The sequence below is a fragment of the Pleurodeles waltl genome, chromosome 7, assembly GCF_031143425.1.
Source record: "Pleurodeles waltl isolate 20211129_DDA chromosome 7, aPleWal1.hap1.20221129, whole genome shotgun sequence".
In the NCBI taxonomy this organism is placed as follows: Eukaryota; Metazoa; Chordata; class Amphibia; order Caudata; family Salamandridae; genus Pleurodeles; species Pleurodeles waltl.
In genome coordinates this window covers 1,308,034,169-1,308,059,104 of record NC_090446.1, presented here as the reverse complement: position 1 = coordinate 1,308,059,104, position 24,936 = coordinate 1,308,034,169, and the positions used below count along the sequence as shown (strand labels likewise).

Here is a 24,936-nt window from a genome sequence, read left to right as displayed (position 1 = left end):
TCACATTTTCCACTGAAAACAGACCTTTTTTTCCACTTGGGTGCCTGACAGGCTTTAAAAGACATTTGCACCTTGCCTTGCCAATCTCTGGACCACTCAAACAATTCTCTTTGATACATTCTTGTAAAGGCCTCCTATGGACTCTTTCCTCATAGACTAAAGAAACACAAGAAGCTAAATACCCCAGAATGAAAGACACTAGTGTTGAAAACATTTCTGGCATGAGGATGGAAACCTCCCTTGGGTGAGACACACTTCCTCTTTCTGTGTACAAATCTGCTCCTATGTACTGAACTGACTAGTATGTTCCACTGTGGACTTCTTTATATTGATGTTAATATTCCGATCTTGAAGTAGTTCTACAGTAAACTGGAGATCAAGAAGCCTCAACAAGTTGCATCTCAATACACTTAAAAGAAAGCTGGTATCTTTAAGAATGCTGTGGAAGTCAGTTGGTATCTAATTGGCAGCACCATGTATTGGTAATGCTCTCTGCCAACTTAGAAGTGCAAGAAACTCCGGAGTCTTGTGCAAACTGTACATGAAAATAGGCATCCTGCAGGTCAAGAGCAAACATCCAATCACTTTACTGGAGAAAAGTTACGGTTTGAATAAGAGGCAAACGTTTTCTTCCCAGACCCACTTGCCTGCTCTCTGCAGGTCTAAAACATGCAAAAGTCCAGTTTCAGGGCCTTCTTGATTAGAAAGTAGGTAGAGTAAACCCCAAGTTCCAATGATCTTTTGGAACAGGCTCTAAAGCACCCTTCACCGATGAACATTACGTCTCTTGAACAAGCTAGCCAAGCACTGCAGAACACATCCCATCTGAAAGAATCTAATAAGAAAGCAACATGATTTTGAAACAGTTCCATACAGAGCCTAGCATTCATATTGTCCTTGTAACCATTTGGAATACTGGGTGATGGTTGCAAATGTTGCCTTCTATCGTGATGCAAAATTGGGGCATGTGGATGAATCATTACTTTGCAGGAGGCTTCCCTGCTGCAGCAAATGGCTGTTTTCTACTGCTTTTGGTGTAATTAGAATTTTGTTGCTCAAAGGAGTGACGCTGCAAATGTTGCTTCTCTTGTAGTTGCCTCTTTTAGAATAGAACATGGAAACACTGCCTTCTCTTCCCTACCATTTAATCTGAACTCTATGAAATATTTTTTTCTAAGCCTACTAACTTTAAAAGTTTCATTTAAGTTTTTATCCTCTGAATGTTCCCACTGGCCCGAGAACTAAACACTAAACAGCAGTTCAAATCTCTTCGGCTTAGCAAGTGGACAAATGTCTACAATGGTCTGCTGCATCTCTCACTAGCCCTATCAGTGTGCCAGAAGAGATAATGTTTTACTTAAATGCATCACTTGGAAGTCTCACTTCTTTCTTGGAAGATACTAATAAATTTCCATAGGGCCCTGTCGTATTGGTTGAGGAGAATAGGAGCACTTCCAGCCCTGACTCTATCAGTAGATGGTTGTAATGCATAAATCCAAACTCTCCTTCTCTAGAAGATTTGCCGAAGCTGTGCTGACTGCAGTTATTTTCTCTTTGCAGCCACTATTCTCAACCTCTTGACACTGAAATTTGAGAATGCCTCTAAGTTAAAGGCCTATCAACACTGATTACCTCCCTGGGTATTGGGAGCGCCAGTGGCCTCAAAATGCTGTCCACTCACCTCTGGAAATGGCATCTGCAGTGTTATTAAAGACAGACAGGGAAGAAGCTGATCATGCTGCTCGCAAGGCAGGTCCAAACACCTGAGAAGGGATATTTGACATGATATGCACTATCCTGCCATTCACTATTGGTTTCTAAATTTTACTAGTTGTTTGCTTCAAGTTTAATATTTTGGTTCTGTGAATTATTTGTGATCACATAGGTGAAGCATACAATGCATCAGTATGCAGACTTTAATCTTACATTACTGTTTCTTTCCCCCACCTGAATAGGTGTTTCCGTCTGTGCATTAATTAATGATTAAATGCTCAGTAAAGCTAAACACCAAGTCCTCTAATTCCTATCTTTAATGAAGAGTGGAGCATGGAAATCCATAACAAGCTACAAATGGCTGGGAGCGTGTCAGTAAACATTTTTCATTTGCAGCATGAGTTGTAGTAGACCAAATTAGACCTCAACTTAAAAGAAGTGCCACATGCACTGACTGCGGTGGAAGAGGCAGCTGTAATATTGTAACTCACTTTTGCCTCTTTTCTAATATTAATGTAAAAAAAAGTAATGGTTTGGTAATGTATGAACTGATAACCATGTTGCCATCTTGTAAATATCAATAAGAGGGATATTGCCAAAGAAAGTAATGGTGGTGCCTTTTTAGGATCGAGCATGCAAGCCTGTTGTAATTTCTCTGTGGGCTATTAACCATGCCCACTACTGCTATTCATTCTTTGTTGTGCTTGTCTTAAATGCTTCATTTCTATTGGTGCATTTTGTGAAATGTCCCTCCTTTGTGTGTTGAGTTCCCTCCCAGGAGATTTCACTAAGTGAACATTTTTGTTGGTACTCACACTACGTCACTCTTTCTCCTGTTACAGCAGTGGTCTCCAAACTTTTTAATGCCGCACCACCCTCCAGTTGAAAAATAAAAATCATTGCCCCCCCACAGAATTTTTCACAATTATTTCATAAAGATGGCAATGTTTAAATATGTCTAGACCTATTTAAGCATTGCAGTTAAGTACTGTTACCTTTTTTTAAATGCAATAACATGCTTCTGCTTAAAGCAAAGGCCTGTTATCTGGATAATACTGCTTTTGGCCAGAGTCTGGCACCCCCTGGGATCACTTGAGGCCCCACTAGGGGTGCCTGCCCCCTAGTTTGAAGACCTCTGTTTTACAGCATGTGATGACCCCTCCTCTGGTTTCGGTTTGCCTTTCATCCCAGCATTTCTAGACATTCACGCAGCGAGCCAATAACTCTTGCGCGCTCGCTGCCGTGGCACTTTGAATTGACTTGCTTATGTCAATTATTTACTTTTCATTTTCAATTTATGTGGCAAAAAAAGTCCAGTTAGGAATTTACAATGCTAATAGCTCTAACTCGAGCAAAGATGAGACTCATTGCATTTCAAATGCTTGTTTCTGTGTGGCGTGTGCCTCCAGAATGTCTGTTAATTGCCTTCATGTGCATGTGTAACAAAACTGAATACACCACAAAATCAAGCTAAGTCGCCTTCAGATATAGGTTTACTAAGGTGTATGAGTGCAAATAAGACAAATAACTTTGGATTTTGGCAAAGAGATAGTCATGTGGTGCAAACGAACGTGTTTGACATCTAATCAATGCAGTGTCCTTTCTGCTTTGTTTGATGGATTTTGAAAGAATGTTGGATATTGGTTTTAGGTGATGCCTTCTATCATGATGCGAAACTGGAGTACGTGGATGAGCCATTACTTTGCAGGAGGTTTCCCTGCCGCAGCAGACAGCTGTTGTTCACTGCTTCTGGTGTGGTTAGACTTTTGTTGCTCAAAGCACTGACACTTCTGATTTTGCTGCTCTTGTAGTTGTCTCCACCAAAATAGAACACTGAAACACTGCCTGCTCTTCCCTACCATTTAATTTGAACTCTATGAAAAACAGTTTTCTTTTCTAAGCCTACTGATTTTAAAGTTTCCATTCAATGGTTTGATTAACAAGAAAATGTGATACCACATTTTAAAAGAATTGTGAGTTTGTCGGTAAAACTTTGTCGTTCTGTACCTAAATGAAAAGTTCCTCCACCGATATGGCTTGGAATTCACTAACAATCCATAAGGCAGTAACAGCTACCAGAAAAGCAAAAATCCATGTTAGCACCTGCAGTGTACATGGTTGCAGTGGCTCAAAAGGTGGAACCATAAATCTTGTTAATACAATGATGGGATCCCATCTAGGATCACAAGGTGCTTTAGGTGGTATAACTCCTCCCAACCCTTCCATTAAAGCTTCAATAACAGAATTTTGCAAAGCGCCTGTTTTGTAAGCAGGCAACCATTGATGGCATGTATACTTGATTGAAAGTCTGGGGCAGGTCTGCTTCTTCATGAGAGTGAACAAAAGTTTCCATTTTGCTGTATAGTAATTACGAGCAGTGGGGCAACATGCTTCCTTAAGAATAGTCATAAACTCTGAAGGCATTTAAATATGCTTTATTCTAAGAATCCAGTAGGCAGATTGCTAGGTTGAGTGACTGTAGATTGTGGCAGTAGATATGACCACCTAGCATTGTCAACAAGTCTGAGTAAACTCCGAGTTTGCAGTATAGCTGAATGAATATTTAGAGCAACAGGGCGTGTCATACTTGTATAGCACACATTGGAGCAACTCACTTTAAAATCACTGATGCATGCCTTATATTGTGTACAACGGCTGAAATCAAAGGGAGAGGTGTGAAAGCATATGTAAATATCCATGACCGTTTTAACCACAAAGCTTTCCGCTAGGTATTGCAGGTGTGGGAACTTGGATGCAAAGAGTGGACATTTTTTGTTTTTTTTGGTTGAGGCAAACAGATCTATCAGTCAAACGTATGAAACTTTTGAGGCCGTAATCATTCCAATTCAAGAGTCTGCAACTGCAAAATTGTTTTCTGGATAAATACAATACCCATTTTATGAGTTGGTAAACTTTTTTATTTTTTTTATTTTTTATTTTTTAAAAAGAGGCTCCCCAGTTTCCTTTAAGGAACCTGGGCTACTTTAAAACAAAAACGTTTTCTTGTATCAAAAGCAGTCACAGGGATGGTGTCCACTGACCCCTAAGACCATTATCCCTGTGATTTAAGCTAAATGTAGGGAGTCATAACTTGCAATTAATTAGGTAGGCTGAACTGCAACCCACTTCAGTTTCTTATTTTGGGAACCAAGGTATTTATATTAGTACATGGGTGGGTTTGCAAAAATCCAATTTTGGTCACAAAGAGAATGGTTGCAAATTGCAACCCTTTTCTGCAACCCAAATAACGGTATATACAGCCTTACAGCCACACACCCACTTCTGAAAAGATAAGTTGAGAATTTTGAAATTGATCTCCCACTTTTGTGTGTTATGATTTTGTCTGCCAGGTGAAGGATGTGGAGTTTGAGAGCCCAGGGCCAAATCCTTTTTGGCAATCTGCAATAGAAGTAGGAAGAGTGTTCCTTCCTGCTTCTGAATACAGTACAGGTTTGTCAGGTTGTCAGTACGTATTAGTTAGTTGCTTAAGGTTTTGGTATCTGAAACACTTTCAACTCAATCACAGTGATGTGAGAAGGTTATCAATTGCCCCACTTCCTGTGATTAGTGAAATGGCACTTGTATATGCCCCTACCCATCCATTAATTGAGGCATCTGTCATTAGTGTAATGTACGGCTAGCGATCCACAAAGTGTTGCTTTGGTGATTGACTATGGAGACAACGTTAGGCCCCCCGGCATCTGCATCCATTTGTGCCAAACACTCTTGCAATGGATGCATCTGAAAAGACGCACTGGGAAATAAATGCATGACACCATTATGCTGAATAACATGATTGCCTTCTCAACATCAGAGATTTAAACATCCAAAAAAATAGACACTCTGTTTTTGAAGAAACTGAGACAGCTAGGCACTCTGTACTGCATCTTGATACTTCTGCATCTACATTGGTTGCAGGTGGGACTTTTTACAACGACAGTGAACCATAATTGGTGAAGGTTTCTTCTATGTGAGATTGCAAGGCTGTCTTTCCCTTAAAAGTAAGTGATGTACATGAGGTTAAAAATGCATCCCTCAAATATGGAGGAAAGACATTTTGTGAATACCAAAGGGCAAAACTGTGAATTCATAAGGCTATGCACCTACAATAAATTAAAGGAACCTGTGACCTGGAAACATTGTAATATGGGAGTAGGAATACTTGAGGTCAAGTGCCACAAGGATGTCACCTTCTTGTAGCAGCTGATTTATGTCCAGCAATATTGTCATTTTGAAATGGATGGTCTGCTGAAAGGTACTAAGGACTTACAGATCCAATATAGGACGCAATGTGCCACCATTCTTTGCCACTGAAGGAAGTGCATAGATACTTTGATTCCCCTGATGTAAAGGTTGCTCATCCTACTATCTTTTGTATAACAAGGAGCAAATCCCTCCAAGAAGTGGTATGTGGTCTGCTGATTATATGCTTTCATAGAGGACTATTTGATGAGATTTACCTGAACATCTGCACAATTTTTAACACTCACTCACTTTTGGGGGTCTGGAAGGGTATGGGATATACTGGAGGCCAGCCTGTGAATTGAGGTAGTGTGCATCAACTAGGCTAAGGTTGGTGAAATGCTTTGTGCTCATGGAGGCTTCAATACAGGATGTAGATTGAAATGTAACTACAGTTACCAGGAGTCCCCAAACTCAAATCTAGGATTGCTGGGAATACCTTCCCTCATGTTTTCATGAAGTCTTTGCTAGGCAATCGATTCGCTTTGCTTCATGGATTGGGAAAATGAACATACACAAACAGGGCTCCTAGGGGACAAACCCCAAAAAGACAGTTGGGGCCTGGATTGAGGTCACAGAAGATTCAGCCACTATGCGCAAACAAGGTTTCTCCTTTCAGAGGAAGCCTCTCAAGTTGCACAAGGGTTTCCCATAGATGTGGCTTTCTGTAGACTGGGCTCATCCGTAGACTATACTGCCCTGCAACTAGGCACTTGCGCAGGTAAAGCCCTCTCGTGCATGATAACCACAGACAAATCACTCCCACAGGTGAAGGCCACTCAAGGACAAGGGACACTCATGCTTCAAATGCAAGAAATGACAGAAGGCTATTGATCATAATTTTTTTATATTTGAAAGAAAGGTGCAGAGGGTTTCAAAGACAACTAAAAATTACCACAGAACAACCTATGACCATACTTTTTCAGAGAGAGACTTGGAAGCCAGGAATTAGAACGTTGTTTTGGTGACAAATGCAATCTCTGCAACTTCAAGAGATCCACAAAGGTTTACACAGCCCATCAAGACAATCTCACCAAAGATGCAAACTTTCCCTTTAAAGACATTCGCCTATTCATTTTTCTGGTGATTTATAATCAGAAACCTATTATTGTCCACATCTGCAACTGAGAAAAAAACAAAACACTTTGCAGCAGAGAACATTTCCTTTAAAATCAGACATTCTGTTATTTGTGTAAGAACAAATCATCGTATCTGATCTTGAAGGACAGCAGAAAGAAGCACAAGAACAGAGCAGAGACCTGGCCTTGAAAGATGTGCCAGTCATGAGAAGCTCCTAGAACTCACCCAAGATCAAAGGGGTTATCTAGGGGGAAGCCATACCAGCCAATAAATAACAGATTTCGGAGGAAAGGCTCTGACAATTCCCTGTGGTCATCTTAACATGCGTAGAAAATCAGACAGTTGAGAGTTGGGGTTCTGGGCCTCATTAATTAATTAAGAGTACACTGATATGTTGCATTAGACTACTTAACATTCACAGCTTTATGACAGAATAATTTGTGTGGTAATACATGACATATCTTATGCCGGAGAAACATACCGTTTACTAACAGGGAACGTGTTGTCTACTCCAGCTTCTTATGAATTAATTTTATATGATGAGGCAATGACAAGGGAATCTCAGAGAAGTGGGCTTTAGCTAAGTGAGAAACTGACCATTATATTCAGGACAGACATTGGGCTACAGTATGTAGTGGAGCAAACTAAGATTAGTGTAGAGTTCAGTTTGATATATACTTTAATAAATGCGGTTCATAGAGTATACTGGACTTTTGAAGCAATCGCTTGGTGGTACCTTGTGTGACGTTGGTATGCAAAGTATGCCCTATCAAACAAAGTATGCCCTAGCATACACAAAGAACCCGTCAAACTGTAGTTTTCCTTGCAAACTACATTTGGGGTCATTTCATTACATTTTTTGTAAAATTTGCAGAAGAAATATGTAATACACCTATCCCCTAAATAATAACGATTTTACGATGTACTGTAATCCTTCAATGACTCAGATGCATAAGTTATTTTGTTGTTGTTTTGTTCTAGTTTCTAATTTGTGCCTGAATAAGAAAAATACAGGGCTTAAAGTGTTTGATGTACATTTCTGTTAATTTTTCTATTTTAGGGAATGCTTTCTTAGGGTTGTCTACATATAATATTGTCGAGAGGTTACTGGAGGTTGCATTTATCTGTGCAGGTCTCTGCATCTATTGCACTTCCAGTCAAAGCTGTTTTATTAAAAACCAAAAAGATAGGCTTTCAAGATCTAGCTTTTTAGTCAGACACTCCTCTGAGGTTTCTTAATCATGACACACAAAAACAGATAGTTAAAAATGCCAAGTTCTTCATAGTTCAAGAACATGTCTGAGTTAAAGTAGAGGGCTTCTTGGACAATGCAATTACAGCTTTATTAGAAATATGAATGAGAAATTAATGTTACCTCAGCAGTTCATGCTCTGTTTCTCGGACCTTGGCTTCATGGCGAGCCAGGCTCTGTTGCAGGCTTTCAACTTCCCGTTTTAAGGCTTCTCTCTCCCCAGTCAACTCCTCAACACGGGCTATAAGGTTTTTACGAGCCACATCCACAGCACTCCTGGTAAGCAAAAATAAAAGTGGAGATGTGAAGAGGATGCCTTGAGAACATGTAAAAAATGTACATTTAATATACCTAGAAAACAAAATAGTTTAGAAACAGTGTAGCAGGGATACCAAAGGTTGAATGCAGGACAAAGGGCACATGTGGATGCAACGCTTGGTCCAAAGGGAAAGGCCATGGGTGCACTGAAGAAATACTTTAGGACCACAGCAAAACTGTGGCTGATCATACAGGGGAGATTCCAGGTCAACAGGTAGAAAAAAGGAAGGTAAGCGGTGTGGGGGAACAGCACATGGACAGCATGCACGGGTGCTATAACGAGGACCCCAAGCATAGGCGAAATTGGTCAAACAGCAAGAACAAGGGAAAAAGGAGGGAGAAAGGGGTACTATTAAACAGGAATACCAAGGTTGAGATGCAATGTTTAGGGTCAAAATCAAGAACAGTCTTCCAAGATTACTGTCTTACGAGTTTTAGAAAGCAGCTTAAGACCTTCTTGTCTGCAGAACAGTCCTGACTGCCGTGGGGAGCCTTCAGCCTTATGCAAGTAGGAGTGATTGACAAGGTGTTAGGCAATGGATAAAATCAGGTTAATTGAAAATATTATGGGATACAGGACTTAACCAGAGAAATGGAAAAACTGAATCAGAGGAAACTGGGCAATTCAAATTATTCTACCATGGCTGAGATACTAATTACTTCAAAGACATGGTTACCTCTTTCTTCTATCTAAGCAAGTATACACATTAAATTTGCCGACAACTTAAAGATGCAGTTGATCTTTTAGGACACATTTGTTTTCAGCGAACCAGAAATTTTCATCCTACCACAGTTACCATCTTGATTATTTTATCATTTTGTTCAAAAAAGCAAAGCAGTGTATATAAGGTATTCTAATGTTAGGTTTCTCTACATACAAAAGCATGTTCTTTTCGCTGAAGCATCACACTAAACAGTAGAATTAGATTATATATATGTAATATACATTGCTGTATTACAGTCTAGTTTATTTCTCTCAACTGGTAAACATGATCCACTTCCATGTTTCAGCAGTTTGCCATAGTTTTGTATTCTCACAATACCTTTGCTTGAATTCATTAAAAAGCTGTTCGTGGTTCTCATATACTTAGCTATTTTTCTTACATGCACTGTCTTAACAAGTATGATGTAAGACACACATTTGTGTATATCTGTTGCTGTGTGGTTTGTTGGCTAGGTATCTGAGATACAGGTGGAGCTAGTGTTTGTTGCAGAAATGTTTAACATTAAAGACCATAGGTACCAGACTCCATGCAGGTTTAACACTTCAAAATACATTTTAGGCAACTATTTATCTTTGCATCAGAATATTATTCGATACTACATGTATGAGTCTTAGAAGTCCATATCCGTTGCAGTAAGAGGTGTTGTCTGAGGTAGCAAAATGCAATTCTTTACTGGTCACCAGCAGCTAAAATATTGCATAATACTTGGGTGCGCTACTATTTAGTGTGAAAAGACATACATATGAAGAGTGCATATTCCACGTACGTACATGGCATATAATTAGTGGCCATTATGGAATGGCGATACCATCTAAAGATTTTTTTATTCAGGAAGTGCAACACTTTAACCTATCATGTTTCAGCACAGGGCTTGCTCTCAGAGTCCTCAATCTCTCCAATTCTCCGTTGTAGGGTTGGGGGTCCTCAGACAGGCAGACTGGTTTGCAATCCTGTATGCCGCCCAGTTTGTGGGCCCCATTTCCAGTACCACATATGTAATCTATAAGGAGGGTGGAGGGACAGTGCTGGCAAGCTAAGTTGCTGGGAACAGTCTCTTCATGGACCAGGTGTTAGCTATAGGGTCCGCATGTGGTTAACTCGGCAAACACAGAGAATAACTGTGGGGATGAAGACGGCTGAGGCTGGAGAGAACAGGTACACGTGGACAGGCATTGGAAAATCTCACGAGGCTTGGGACAGACAGGAATGAGTTTATGGGTTGACATGGAACCACCTAGCCATCATTGAAAATATTCGCCAATAACAGAGGAAATTAACAGCTTACTACCATAAACTGTGCTGGAACCATCGCTATCAGTCATTTGAATGAGGGATGGGACCAGACAGGGGCACTTTTGATTCGAAAGGCATCTCACAGGCCCGAACAGGGTAGAAGAGGCTCTGAAACCCCGTTCTCTTCATTTCAGGCAAGTGTATTAGGGTCTCTCGTTACTTTAATTGAGGAGTAAAATATAAAAGTTCCTGAAACTGAGAATCGGTCATACAGACTTATCTATGAACACTCAGCTTTTGTTTTTGATTTAAAGAGATTTTATTTGTATACAGACGGGAAGAAACATTTCTCAGTGTTATATGAAAGAAGAAAAAAAAAAAAAAGAGTGAAAAAAAAAATTCAACCCTGCAACAGTTCTGCGTGAAGAGACTTAACCTGTGACAGGAAGCCTTTAGCATTTCCTTATCAGTTTCCAAAAGAGAGCAGTGTTGCCATTATCAAATATGTTTACAGAACAGCACCACTGCCAAGATGGTAACTCAATGATCCTGGCATTAATAAGACTAAGCAAAGACTGTCTAGCATTCCTCTGGCAGGCGGAAAAACAGGACAGAGAAAATGCCCTTTTGGAGCACTAAACTCAGGAAAGGAAACACTGGAATACCCAAACTCTATAGCCAGGATGTTATCCAAACAATTCTAATGTTTCCTTTCCTGAGAGGATGTTTCCTATTTCTTGTATGCTACAGTGAAGAAGACTACTGCGTGAGAGGAGAGTTGGAAGATATTTGCTGACAGCAGCTATTGTCTCCTTTGTAAGAGACAGAATTGATAAGAACAGAATCTGCTGAAAAAAGAAATCCAAATGACTGGTTTGTCAAGGACATGAGTTAAAATGCCCTGACCGTTTGGGTAATGCCTAAGGTCCAGTAAGTCCAGAATGGTATAGTATTTACTGAGACAGCACAAATCTAGAACAGAGAGTCACCAGAAAGTGCTCATACCTTTCACAAGAGTTCAAGATGTACATATTGTATTCATTGTTTACAATGTTTCCATAAACTGCAAGATGAAGTACAAGTAAAGAGCACTGAAAACTAATGTTGCAATATATGTAAGCAGCTAGATCCCTCAGCTTTGTAGCCTCCATCCACGGTGTGAGAGAGAGACGCATTACCAATCAGGAAGATGCTTCATTAATCTCAAACCTATGTGCAATCACTTTCATTTACCAGTCATTTTTGTTGCTCTTCCAGCCCACGATGTCCCATCAGGTCTGTTTTTAAGCAGTCTTGGCTACTTGCCTCTCAGGCCACAGTACCACTACAGTCCTCATAGTGCAATTTGTTCCCAAGAAGTGAGACAAGTACGGGAAACAAACATTCTATGGATTTGCTCAACCCAGGGATAGGTATGAGCCTTTGCAGAACATATCTATAACACATCGCACATACAGATGACTTCATGATAATTTGAGGAGAAAGCAGGTGTGCCCAGCCACTAAAGTCTTCTTAAGCACCTAGTTCAGGGTGGGAGCTCCTCTACTTGTTAGTAACTGTGCATTGTGAAAAGTAACATCCAGCTTGCAGGACAATAGTGAAGGAAAAAATTCACAAGTGGTAGGTACTTTGTCAATTTCTTTCACACACAGAACAATCCTTTCTTATGTACTTACTGCAGATGCTGTGATCATTGTATGGTATTACCACAACATGTAAACTGCATTTTTCTGTTTTTATTGTGCCAAAGATGAAAGATTTTAAGACCACATTTTAACCGACTAGGTGACAATTAGGGCAGCAATTACTGTATGTTTGCAGGGAATGGGCCTGCAACTAATGAGAGCTGGTTACTAAAATATTTGGATTTAGCTACAATATAGTTGCAGAATGCAAATTTTGCTGCCCATGCCACCTCTTGTCCACTTTACCCAAGTCTTGATGTAATGGATGTGGGTTCATAGAAATTAACTAAAGGCAGTATATATGCTTGTCCATCAAACAAAGGGATAAGGTAAGCAGTATTCTTGCAACTGTTAGGAATAGGGCATTTTACTGCATAATCATATCCGTGATTTCCATGAGCTGAGTGCGCTTTGCAATCACTCGGCACTACATTACCTTAACTAATGTTTTAAAGTGTTTCACTGTGAAATTCGCTACTCTCCAACTGGGTCCGGCCAACAACATAGGAGTGAAAAGTGTAAGATAACATGACCAAATATGCATAGAGCACTTCATCTTTTTTATAGAGGTATTTCAGCCACCCATGCGCCCTTGTTTATAGGCACACATGCACTAGGCACTTTATCTCCATACCAAATGTTTAAAGCAATTAGTCCTCAACCTATGACCGTCTCTTGGGTTTTGGAAAAAAATCTTAGAATGGAAACATTCTTGAGCCAACAGGATGGATTATGTCCAGAGCACCTTAGTGCCATATCTTGAGTGCCACAATAGGCCCTGAAGACAGTGTCAGGAATTCGGCAATTTAAAAATGAGTGCGTTTTAATGGATTATTCATCCTGGTATAGGTGTAGGGCAATTTGTGGACTATATAAGTTATATAAGGGATCGAGTTAAATGGAGGAACATCTTTGAACTGGCTGGCACAATAAAACATGACACAGCACGTTTATTCTCCGAAGTGTTAGCTGGTATTGCATTTGATTGGTGTCAAAATAATGGACTTAACAGGTTTATGCACCTCGATGGCTATTATTATTATACTATTAGGTAACTAATTTTATTATTGTGAAGGTTTATATTTATCAAACAGTAAATCTGTTGTTTTAAAAAAAAACTACACGCACAGAAAGAGCACTTTATTTGAGAATTGAAAGTGCAGGCTGCAAGAAAAGATACCTATCCCACATTACATGTTGGGGAGACAAAGCTTTTTACATATGCATGAACCTCATTAGTTCCATTTAAGCCACAATGGCTAGCTGCATAGCTATGCAAAACAATATTATAAAGTCTTGCACATCAACTAAAAATAACAAACCAAGTCCAATGAAACCTCCATATACATAGGCATTGAAGTTAGTGGCTCAGCTAAATAAAAAATACAACTACGGCAAAGCTAAATTTTTCTTATTAGGCTTCAAACATGGCAACAATGGTCGATTTGCTGCACATCTTGCTTTGTACCAATATTACAATAGCAATGGTGCTCAACATGCTATGATAAACCTGTTGCCATAATGTGTATGTTTTGAACATAGAGAACCGTGCCCAGAACAATATATGTAGAAAGTAGCAGAGCACTTCTTACTGTCATCAAGCATATGTCCTATATCATGGTCCAGGTACATGTAGCAACACAATCAATATCAATATCAAATACATATGAAGCAAATAGTCGATAAATTAAGTCAGAAGAACATCCTTCACTTGACTTCCCAATATAATTTGTACGATACATAAAATATTTAATGCATCGATGATCTTGGTCAAAGGAAGAGTTCGGTCGACACGTGTTTTGTTCCTACCCAGGGACTTCTTCAAGGCTGGTAACAATAAGAAATGTACAGCTTATGTAAACATATATTAAAATCAAAACACCACAATTGATCTTTATTCCTAAATAACAAAGAGTTTAAAAGTCCACATCATAGTGTTGCAGTTATTAAAAACATAAAATACCAACACCACCAAGTGTGTGTCATTAGTCAAGGTACAATGTACCCAAAGAAATGATCAATGTTAAAACCATATCACCTACACATTAGTATGCTCCATGAGAAACGTGAAATAACCAACACCTGAACCCTGATGTTAAGAGTGCAAATTTATATAAAGAAAAAACTATCCAGAAACTCCAAAAAGTCACAGCCAAAGCAATGCTAGAGAAAAATGCATGCCATGTAACTAACTGCATGCCCCCTGATAGGACAGAATTAGAAATTCAAGTAAGTGTGAAGAAAGTTCGATTAATTACCTCAGCACGAACCAAATGGTATCAAACATGAGTCATTATGCAAACCGGATATCAACCATGAGTGCATATAGAACATCAATTAAAGTTTCAAATCAGAACAGCTGGAAGGACAGCATATAGCATATAGACTCAATCTCAGAAATCAGAGAAAATGATGCCCCCATAGCAAATACTAAACCAAAATGAATGACACTCATCATAACACAAACCTTCTTGTCCTAATAATGCCTTCCACAGGTGATCCCCAAATTAATTTGAAGATCCAGATAGAATCCGATACCAATGTCCCTTTTTGAACTGTGCAAGACAGCAAAGACCGGACTGCCAATGACTGGAAAAATTGTAACAGTCGCAATATGATCTGTAACAGGTAGGAGACCTTGATAAGACTTCTGAGAAGTAATCTCTATGACAGGTAACTCGCTATTTAATATACTGTTGTTTACAGACTGACTTCTCAAAAGACTTATCAAGGTCTACTACCTGGGGGCATAATTTTCTCAGAACCATTTGGTTCGTGCAGAGGTAATTCAACAAACTTTCTTCACATTTACTTTTCCTGAGCTCATATATATCCTTTCTATGGATCACTGAATTTCTAATTCTGTCCTATTAGGGGGCATGCGGTTAATTACATGGCATGCATTCGTATTTATCATTGCTTGGACTGTGACGTTTAGGAGTTTCTGGATAGTTTTTCTTTAATTAAATGTGCACACTTTGCGTCTAGGGATCGGATGGTGGTTATTTCACAGTTTCCCATGCAGCGTACTAATGTAAAGGTGCTGTGGTTTGAACACTGATCATTTCTTGGGGTACTTTGCAGCTTGACTAATGAGACACTTGGCGGTGTTGGTATTTCATAGTTTTAATAACTGCGACACTATTGTGTTGACTTTTAAACTCTTGTTGTTTAAGAATAAAGATAGATTGTGGTATATTTATTTTAATATATGTTTACATAAGTTGTAAATTTCTTATTGTTACCAGCCTTGAAGAAGTCCTTGGGTAGGGACGAAACACATGTTGGCTTAACTCTTCATTTGACCAAGATCATGAATGCATTAAAGATTTTATGTATCATACAAGTAATATTCATTATGAAGTCAAGTAAAGGGTGTTCTTCTGACTGAATTTTTCATCTGTTTGCTTCATATGCATTTGAAATTGATATTGAGTTAGTACATGTTCCTAGACCATTATATATATGAAATATGCTTGATGCAATTAGGAATGTTCCGCTACTTACTACATTTTTTCTTAGTTGTTATGGTTGGCGGAACAAATGCAACTGAAGATGGGAGGCAGAAGGCAGTCACACATGATTCTTAGTGTCAATGCAGTAGCTTTGTTTCAGCTTCTGATACTATCCAGTACATGGCAATATTCACAAATGTTGGGAATAAGTAAGTGGGATTCTGTGGTCAAGTTGCAATTCTACTAGATGGGGAATTTTATAAGATGGCATAAAAATATACGTATTTTATACTCATGTCCATTTCAAAACATGAAGCCAATGAAAAAAACACAAGTCCTAAAATCCACCTACAAGCATATTATCTTATCTTACTGTGTGTCTTTCAGCTGTATGTTCTCCGACATGAGAGCCTCCAAAGTATTCCCGACACCTAGAAAAACAAAGGAATTGCCATGAGTTGACATGAGGAGGAAGTGAACTAGTTAAAAAAAAATGTAAAAAAACTTATTTTTTTCACACTCCCTAAAGACCATATTTATCCGAATATTTGCCACTGATATTTCACATCAGATTTTAAAAAACAACGAGCAACATGATGGTTGCATAGTAGGGATCAAGCAAACCTGACAAGATGAAAGCATACTGGCAATGTAAGTCAAAGGTTTAGTGAGGAGGTGTGATCTGCTTGAAAGAAAGAGAAGGATAATAGACTGGAGGCAGCACTAAGTCGAGTTGACTTTCTACAGTAATTTCAATTTTTTTAGGAGGTACAATCCACTCGCATTCTAGAGTACATGACAGATTAAACAAACTGGATCAGAAGCAATCTCCCATATAAAATCAAAGAGTAGCCACTGTACGCTTCTATATGTGGAACTGGTATGTCACTTTGTTCCTTCAACTGAGAATAACTATCAAAGATGGGGAAATAAATTAAGTAGACTGAGGAAGACAAAAAATTCTGGCAAGACCTTTATGACTGCTTTTCTCATTGGGGGGTCTACGGAGGAAGGTCATATGAAGTGGCCTGTGCCCGAGGAATCTGCAATTTTACAGCAACCCACATAATCCTATGATTTGTTCCAATACTGAAAAACCGGGTGATCAGATTTAACTACTCAAAGTTTACACTTTTCATTAATGTATAAATGTAGGACTATCTAACAAAACTAATTGCCAGTTGCCTTATGTTCAGAGTTCTATATGAAAAGGGAGATTTAAAAATAGGAAAAAAAAATAAAACAAATAACATTTCAAACACAATTTCAAATGTGTAGAGTTTTCTTTTTTAGGGATGCGATTACCCCTCTCTACCCTTTAATTTTTATTCTTCATGTTCTTGCAGGGGTACATAGTCTCACTTTCCTTGGAGCTTTCTACACTTAACTACTGTGCCTTGCCATAAGGAATCATGGCTTAATTTCCATTTTAAAAATGATAACAAAATACACCATATGTATCTTGATTACCATTGTTCACTCAAACGCAAATTAAAATGTTAAACACTTTCCCACTTTTGGACGATAATGTTGCCTTATTGTAAAGGCAGTCACTTATCTGCGTGCATACAACTGCCTACTCTTAAAATAGTAAACTGCTTCTACAGCTGCTCAGTACAAATTTATGTAACTGGCACCACTAAGCCTTCCTGTGTATATAACACCCAGGCATATGTGCCTCCAACATGCATAGCTGATCCTATGCTGTCCTGCTCTCATGCAGGATGCTACCCTCATGTGTTACATGTTTAAACAAACTGGCAAAACCAATATTAAGTATATGCCACAAAAAAATCAAAAAGGAAAACAACGCTGCTGCCTATACTTGCCTGCCTTGTGCCTGCAAAAATGTTAAATTAAAAAACAATATTGCATATAATTTTAACGGAACAGGAATATTGCATATAATTTTAACTAACAAGACAGCTCCTTTTTAGCAGGAATATGTGTTTAGAACAGGTACTGAAATCATTTTTAGTTTTAAACACATCACACAAAAACATAATTCTTATTGGCGCAAAACAATGGTACAATTGTTTTTTTATCTGTGTAACCGGAAGGCATATATAACACAAAATAAATACAAAAAAGGTTAAGACTGGAATGAAAAAAGTACTGGAAAAGTAAAGTATTGGCCCACCATCTCTGGTCCTGAAGTGCATTACTTGTTAGGCAGATATGCACATGTGCTGAGGGAAAATGTGGTTGAGGCGAGTGAACCCACTGCCCCATGCTATATGCTGTGGTGGGTGAAAGCAAACATGTGGCAGAAAATAGGTTCCACAGAACATTCTAGCCAACTTCTGCATTACTTCAGGGGCGATTATCAAGAGTTGAGTACCTATAGACTGTGTGGTGGACACAACGAGGCACTCTGGGAACAAAAGCAGGATGTGTCCCAAGTACTGCTTTGTCTTAAAGGAATATGGAGGGAAACTAAGACCTGCATAGGACCTCAAGTTAAGGTATATGAAAAACAGTTTAAAAGAGAGAAATGTAGCTTTTCAAGAAAATACCTTTAAATCACAAGTCTTGGGATGAAATGATATGTGCATAAATCAAGTTAGAACAGGTTCCAAAGGGACAGCCTATGAAACCGATTATATTTTATTTGATGCTTTTTGGTGCTGCATGATGAATTCAATGAACCAATTTTTGGATGTCATAAGAGCTCCTAGGTATGGACTGTAGATGTAAACTGGATGCCTAATACTGCCAAATGTCTAGATCGACATTCTGTTAAGAAAAAAGGATGATGTCCTTTGATAGAGGAAACTTGGCCCCTTGCCCTTGTACTATGCTTAGAACTACCTGGGAGTGCCCAGAGCTAACATTATTTCACAAACAGACAAGGTGGTTATAAGCAAGCACTCAAACTGAAAGCAGGGAGAGCAGCAGCACTTGGCTTCTGTCTCTTGGCTCGCCTCTACTGGCTCCCTCCTTCAGGAAAATTGATATGCAGGATCTGATAAAGGTGCTGGAGATCCGAGAACAAGACTTGACATGGGTTAGCAGGAACCACCAGAATGAGGGTGAATGAGGTGTCCTAAGTATTAGAGGTGATGGCAGACAGAGGAACCTCATGCTCCAATCAATCACCAGGTTTTCTCAAGACAGACTACCCACAGGTCCATTAAAGAGGCATACTGCTCAAGTCTGGAGCATTGATGTGTGGTAAAGATGCCACAACAAGGACCTGATGTTAACTATTAGGACTTATATAAGGATTTTTCACTTGTGAAGCAAGTGGAGACACCTGTCCGCCCTTTGGTTACCAACTCCAGCTTGTTGAAGTCCAGCAGGAACACATACTGAAAGATAATTCAGTCCAACAGCTCCCACTGCAAGCTAGGAGTAGTAACTTCCCACTTGTTTCTGAACATAAAAGGGGACCCTTGTATTATTCATGTGAATTACCACCATCCTGGATTTGATTAAAGGTATGTGTTCAAAATGGCCACAATGAACTGAATTTGCTATGCCGGTGTCAGTAAGGATTTTAGGTAGATCACTGAATGCCTCAGATCAAACAGGGTCAAGAGTACCAAGGGAATGTCAGGCTTTTGGCACACCAGTATATGACAGAGTGATACAGCAATTAGCATCAGTGTCATGCATGGAGTTGAACAGTGGGAAAATTAAAACAAATGCAATGTTTCTTCAATGAAACATAGAAGCATTCAGGAAATGTCTATTTGCCAGAGTATGTCAGTTAGCAGAACTTCCAGAAATGTCTAAACCTTAGGACAAAGACCACAGAACTCAGAGTCACAAGTACAAAGCACTGTTGCAAACGGCCGATTCGCAGAATCATGTCGTTTGCAACAGTAACAATGTTTTTTTAAATGTACCAACAAATTGTGATTTGGCCACTTCTTACCAATTTGCAATGTGGGTTTGCGACCAAAAACAGAATTGCTATTTGGAATGTATGTGTTCAGGGCTTTCTTTCCAAATAGAGAATCTGAATGGCATATGCTAATGTTCTGTGACCAATATGGGGTTGCAAAACATTTATACTTTACCACCAACTCAAAGCTGGTGGTCACCCATTTGCAAATGGTAATGGGTCCCCTTGGGATGCCTTGCCCTTTGAGAATGTTTAAAAATTATAAATGCAACGTTACATTTTTTTCATACACATTCCGTCTTCCTTAAAGGAAAACGGGCTGGATTTGGTAAAAATTATTTCTTTAAGTAAAAGCTATCACAGACGTGGGTTTCTGCTGCCCTCAGCAGGCCACTATTCCTTTGATGGCAGCAAACCGTAGTGGGTCACAAATTGTGACCTACCCCATTAACACAGGTCTATCTGCAACCCACTATGAATCACTAATTGGGAAATAAGGGCCGCCATGATTTGTTCAGGACCTTGTAACGTAAAAACTTGCATTCCTGACTCAAATAATGACTTCAATGGCAAAGTATGCAGAAAATTATTTAATTTAAATTATCGTACATAGCTGACCTATTGGTAAGTGATGTTCTAATTACCTAGGATGGGTTCTTGCTGCATACTGCTTTTTTTTTACTTAACCTTGACTCTTCACATATACACAGGTGGTATGGCATTTATGAGGGTGGCAAGAGTACTATATAACACTACTCAGTCTATATAACACTGCTTCTCTTGTATTGGTGTTCAGAGAAGGAGAGACGTTGCATGATTATATATCCTTCTTTTTATCCTTTGTTTTGTTTCCTACATTGTCCCTTTGGGTCTCCCTAGGCAGTAAATACTGAGTAAGGGGAAGACCTGAACGGTAGGACTATCATCAAAAGAGTAGCTTATATCTTAGAATTTAGGCTATTTTGACAGATTGCTGGGACACCTTTACTAAAATAGATTCCAACATCAGCCCTAAGGCCATAACTATGGTACAAAACTCAAATATGTTTTCTTCATTTGTATAGCGCACTAGTCACCTGAGAAGGTATCCAGGCTCTTGGGTAGGTGAGTGCTCCTTAAGACTCTTATACGAAGAGCCAGCTTCTTGTGGAAACCACAGAAGTCAGGAGGAGGGTCTTAAAAATTCACTCCATATTCTGTGTACAATGTAGGTGAACGTTTTGCTTTTGCAGATGCTGGGAGTGTGTGCGACTAAGAGTGAGGCAGAGCACAAATGTCTGGTGGGTTGGTGAAAGTGTATGCGGCTGTTCAGGTACTCTGGTCCGGTTTTGTGTAGGTAGGGCGTTGTATGTGTGTGAGAAGTTACTACTGGCTGCGCTTGTGAATGAGAAGTTAGTGAAGCTTCCTGAGATGCGCTATGATGTGGGAGGGGGAGTATGAGTCTTGTGGCGGTGTGCAGATGGTATGGAGTCTGTGAAGGAGTTGTTTGGAGATTCTGGCTTACAGTGTGCTGCCGTAGTCCAGTCTGCATGAGTGTTGCATGACCGCCTGTCTCGTGATCTGAGGCAAACATCACAGATTGGGTCTAGCATTGAGCTCTACCCAACTAGTAAATCTGATACCTTTATAAACTATTGACCCTTTAAATAGGATTGCTGCTCTGATGAAAAACTGAACAACATGAGGAATTAGATTCAAGTGCATAGTAGAGGGGAACTCTGCAAGCGTTCCATACCTCACTGTCAACAAAGAATTACAGTCACTTTTTTTGGTGAACAGAGCGATAGGCAAAGTGGCAGGCTGCTATCTAGGTGTTTCAACATAAAGAAATACATGTTTTAGGGCAGACAGAGCAGCACAAAACTTAGCTTTGAGGCGCAAAAGTACAATCAGACATTCATTGCAAACTAGTCTCTATTGAATATGACAATTATCGCACCAGATGAAAAACGACACCGAGGTGTTGATATTTATCAGGTGCGATAATTATCACTGACCACTAGTTTATGGAGAATAACATGCAGATTTTGGTTTTATTGCACACAAATGTATACATTACATTAAATATTGGGGTGCAATTTTAACTATCAGCAGATTTATCACAAAACTTATTGCTGTTAGTGCACATATAGCAATTAACCAAACCGCTCAAAATAGGGGCTTTAGTCTTTCTAATTAAGCTGAATGTAGACAAATGACTGTCAACAACATGTTTTTTGGCTTGCTCCATTCGGACAGCGACATCTCTGCATCGTATCTGCCCGAGGAATTTGGTCCCCCTTTTAATGCTTCATCCCTGGGCCCTTTGCAAGGGAGCGGCCTGACTTTACAATTTATTCTTAACTCTCTCTGCCAGTGGTTCCAAATCTCCCTCTGTCTAGCTCCCGAGATTCCCTTCAGCTGTTCCAAGCATGCTGGTCTGAATCACCATACATACGTGAACCACATAGATCGTGCCGTGCTGGCTAATACTGAGCGGTGGCATAGTTAGCAGGAATAGTAGGAATGCCATCAGTGCAGATTCGCATACCTTTGAAGATGGGCAATCCTGACAAACACTTCTTGGCAATAAATTTCACTTATAAGAGGAGTAGGATGAGTGGGATAGTAGAACAAGAATGGATCTTTGTGAGAGAAGATGGGCACATACCTTGCAGGTCAGCTCCTTCATCCATATCCCCAATGTACTCGGGGCTTGCGCCGCAAACCTCAGCAAACAATGAGTCTGTGTTCCTGTCTGTCTCTTCCTCCTCCTCTTCTGTCTCTTCAACCTCCTCATCTCCTTGCTTCTTAGGAGTGCTGGGGTGCAGAACATAATTATAATCTTTTTAACTGTCACTATACACTTTAGCACATTGTTAACATGTATAATACTGAAATAAAAGCATTAATTGACCATAGGCTATAGTTTTTTAGAGGCTATGATCAAGAAACGTTCATAGATAATGGAATAAACTCACTTCAAACTCTAGTACAGTTACCTGAATGCAAATGTGTTGGGCTGCAGCTCCAGCTCCGGGGTGGAGTTAATGATTTCATCAACCTCAGATGTACTCACTTGCTTGGCTGTCCCTAGACACACAGATAATCAGTTCAAAACATTTTAATTTACTAGCATTCAGTGTTAGTTTTGCAAATCATTCCATTGTCTGCATCTATGTATTTGCTTTTCAGCTTAAAATTCACTATACCACATTCTGAGTGGTGTGGACTTACCTTGCTGGATATTTACACTAAGGTAAACCCATTACTGTACCTAGCTGCAATGCAGGTCAGAATGGGGATACCATGTGGGTAGAGTTTGACTGCACAAAAAATATGCAGATTTTCACTATTACCAACTAGTTACACCTAGAGAAATTTGTACAAGAAAAATCCAGGAAGTGTAGCTAATTCACTCAAAATCTGAAATCAGTGCTAATGCCCAAATTCAGCAGTAGGAATAAAAATATATTTCCTTGGCTGTATCACCCTGTAGAGCTACCTCCTGTCTCCATCACTAGGACAATGGGTGACACAATACTTTTGTACACCATACCGACTTGATAAAGCCCACCATCACTCAACCAGAGACGGATCTGAACATAATACTCTGAACACATTATCACCAGATGATTCAGACTCAAATGAAACCCAGAACTGCATGCTGAGGCAACAAAAGAACCAATAGTGCTACAACAGCAAACTTAAGACAGTCAGTGTGATACAGATATACAAACATAACATACAATGGTTATATGATAAAATAACAAGTGCTTCAACCACCCATGGCTCAACAACGAGGTCGGAAAAACAACAACCTCATTGTTATCACTAATGCCTTTACCACGAATGCCTTAACAACGAGTTTTCGTTGTAAAGGCATTCCTGGTAAAGGCATTAGTGATCAGCATGCACGGTTCCAGCATGCGTCCCCTCTAGCCCCCCACCCCTAAAAATTACCACGACCCCCCCATCCCCACAACCACCCCAACCCCCCAAAATTACCACAACCCCAAACCCCTCCCCTAAAACCTTAAGCACCCCAACCTAACCCACCCCTATACCCTAAAACCCTGACCCCCATCCCCGCCCCTAAACCCTAATCACGCCGAGCCCCCCACCCCCAGAAACTAAAAATACCTGAGTCCCCACCCGCCCCTAAAACCTAAAGCACCCCAAACCCCCAACCCACCCCTAAAACCTAAACCCTGACTCCCACCCCCCTACCCCTAAACCCTAATCACCCTGAGCCCCCCACCCCAAAAAAAACAGCCCCAGCCCAACTTACCTCCTCCTTCACCGCGTCAACACCCTTCTTCTGTGCCTTAACTTCGCATGTACATGGTTCACACATGTGTGGTTAAGGCCCTAAAACAAGGAAGTTGTGGAAAACGAAACCGTTGTTTCACTTTCGTTTTCCACGACTTCAAGGTCTTTGACTCACTTTGATAACTTTTCCTTGTTTTCCCACAAAAAGTGATTCAGTAGAATATAGACCCTTATCTCTATTTGCAGCACAGACACTTTTGAGCAAATTTGTTCTCTTTCTGCAAACAGAGCTCCAAATATATTAGCATGTTATGAATGTTATGGTGGCTCAGGAACCCGAAACAAGAAAATGGATCTCATGGCTACGGAACAGAGTGTCTTAATACCTTCATCTTTGTCAGCAACATTCACTTGGCATGGAATTTCATCATCCAGGGTTTTATCATTAGGCACAAGTTTCTCTTCTGGTTTGCTGCCACAGCCCTTTGAAATCTCCTTTGGTGGTACCAGTTTCTCCTCTTCCAATGCTCCCTAAGGAAGGAGGGACTGTATTTCAAAGCAGATTCATATCACACACGACAGAGTAAATAAAACAAGTTACCCTTTCCAAACAGCACACCAAAAGTGGATCCCTGACAAAAAGCTACATGATTTTAAGAATATTGAGAATGGCAACCCTTTAGTTTTAGATAAAGAAGCACTTCAGGCAGAATTTCTGTCATCATATGATAAACTTAAAGATCCTAAATTTCCTTGTCTCTCCGTGAATCAAGCTGTTAAATCTGAAATTGTTTATTCCTTTAAGTGCACTTAGGTTACCCTTGTCTGCACCAAAATCTCCAGCACTTATAAACTCAATTTTTAAATGTGTGCTACAGTTTACGTATTATCAAACAAAAGGAGAAGAACATTTTCTATGGAATTCAAAGACAATGCCTGGGAATCCAATACACCCAGGTTTTTCATCCTTACGACAACCATATGTGACTTCCCACACAGTTTAATAACAGTCTTGCACCAGTCAAATATATCACTTAGGACAAAGGTCCAGTGTGGAAAAAGGTGTCATTATACGAGGGGAAAGCAAAAGGATTACTGGCATAGTAGCTAAAATACCACATGAGTAATGTCT

The 24,936-nt window shown here is 39.7% G+C and overlaps 1 protein-coding gene across 2 annotated transcripts in view; it reads right to left on the bottom strand.

Moving 5' to 3' along the window:
- The window catches only part of LOC138246226 (C-Jun-amino-terminal kinase-interacting protein 4-like), a 545,850-nt gene that overhangs the window by 322,207 nt on the left and 198,707 nt on the right, over positions 1-24,936 (bottom strand). For both annotated transcript variants that reach the window (XM_069200626.1, XM_069200625.1), the window contains exons 7-11: positions 24,191-24,335; positions 22,535-22,625; positions 22,204-22,352; positions 16,077-16,134; positions 8,411-8,563 (exon numbers count right to left, since the gene is read on the bottom strand). In XM_069200626.1, coding sequence (XP_069056727.1) covers positions 8,411-8,563; positions 16,077-16,134; positions 22,204-22,352; positions 22,535-22,625; positions 24,191-24,335 — 596 coding nt within the window. The remainder of the gene's footprint in view (positions 1-8,410; positions 8,564-16,076; positions 16,135-22,203; positions 22,353-22,534; positions 22,626-24,190; positions 24,336-24,936) is intronic.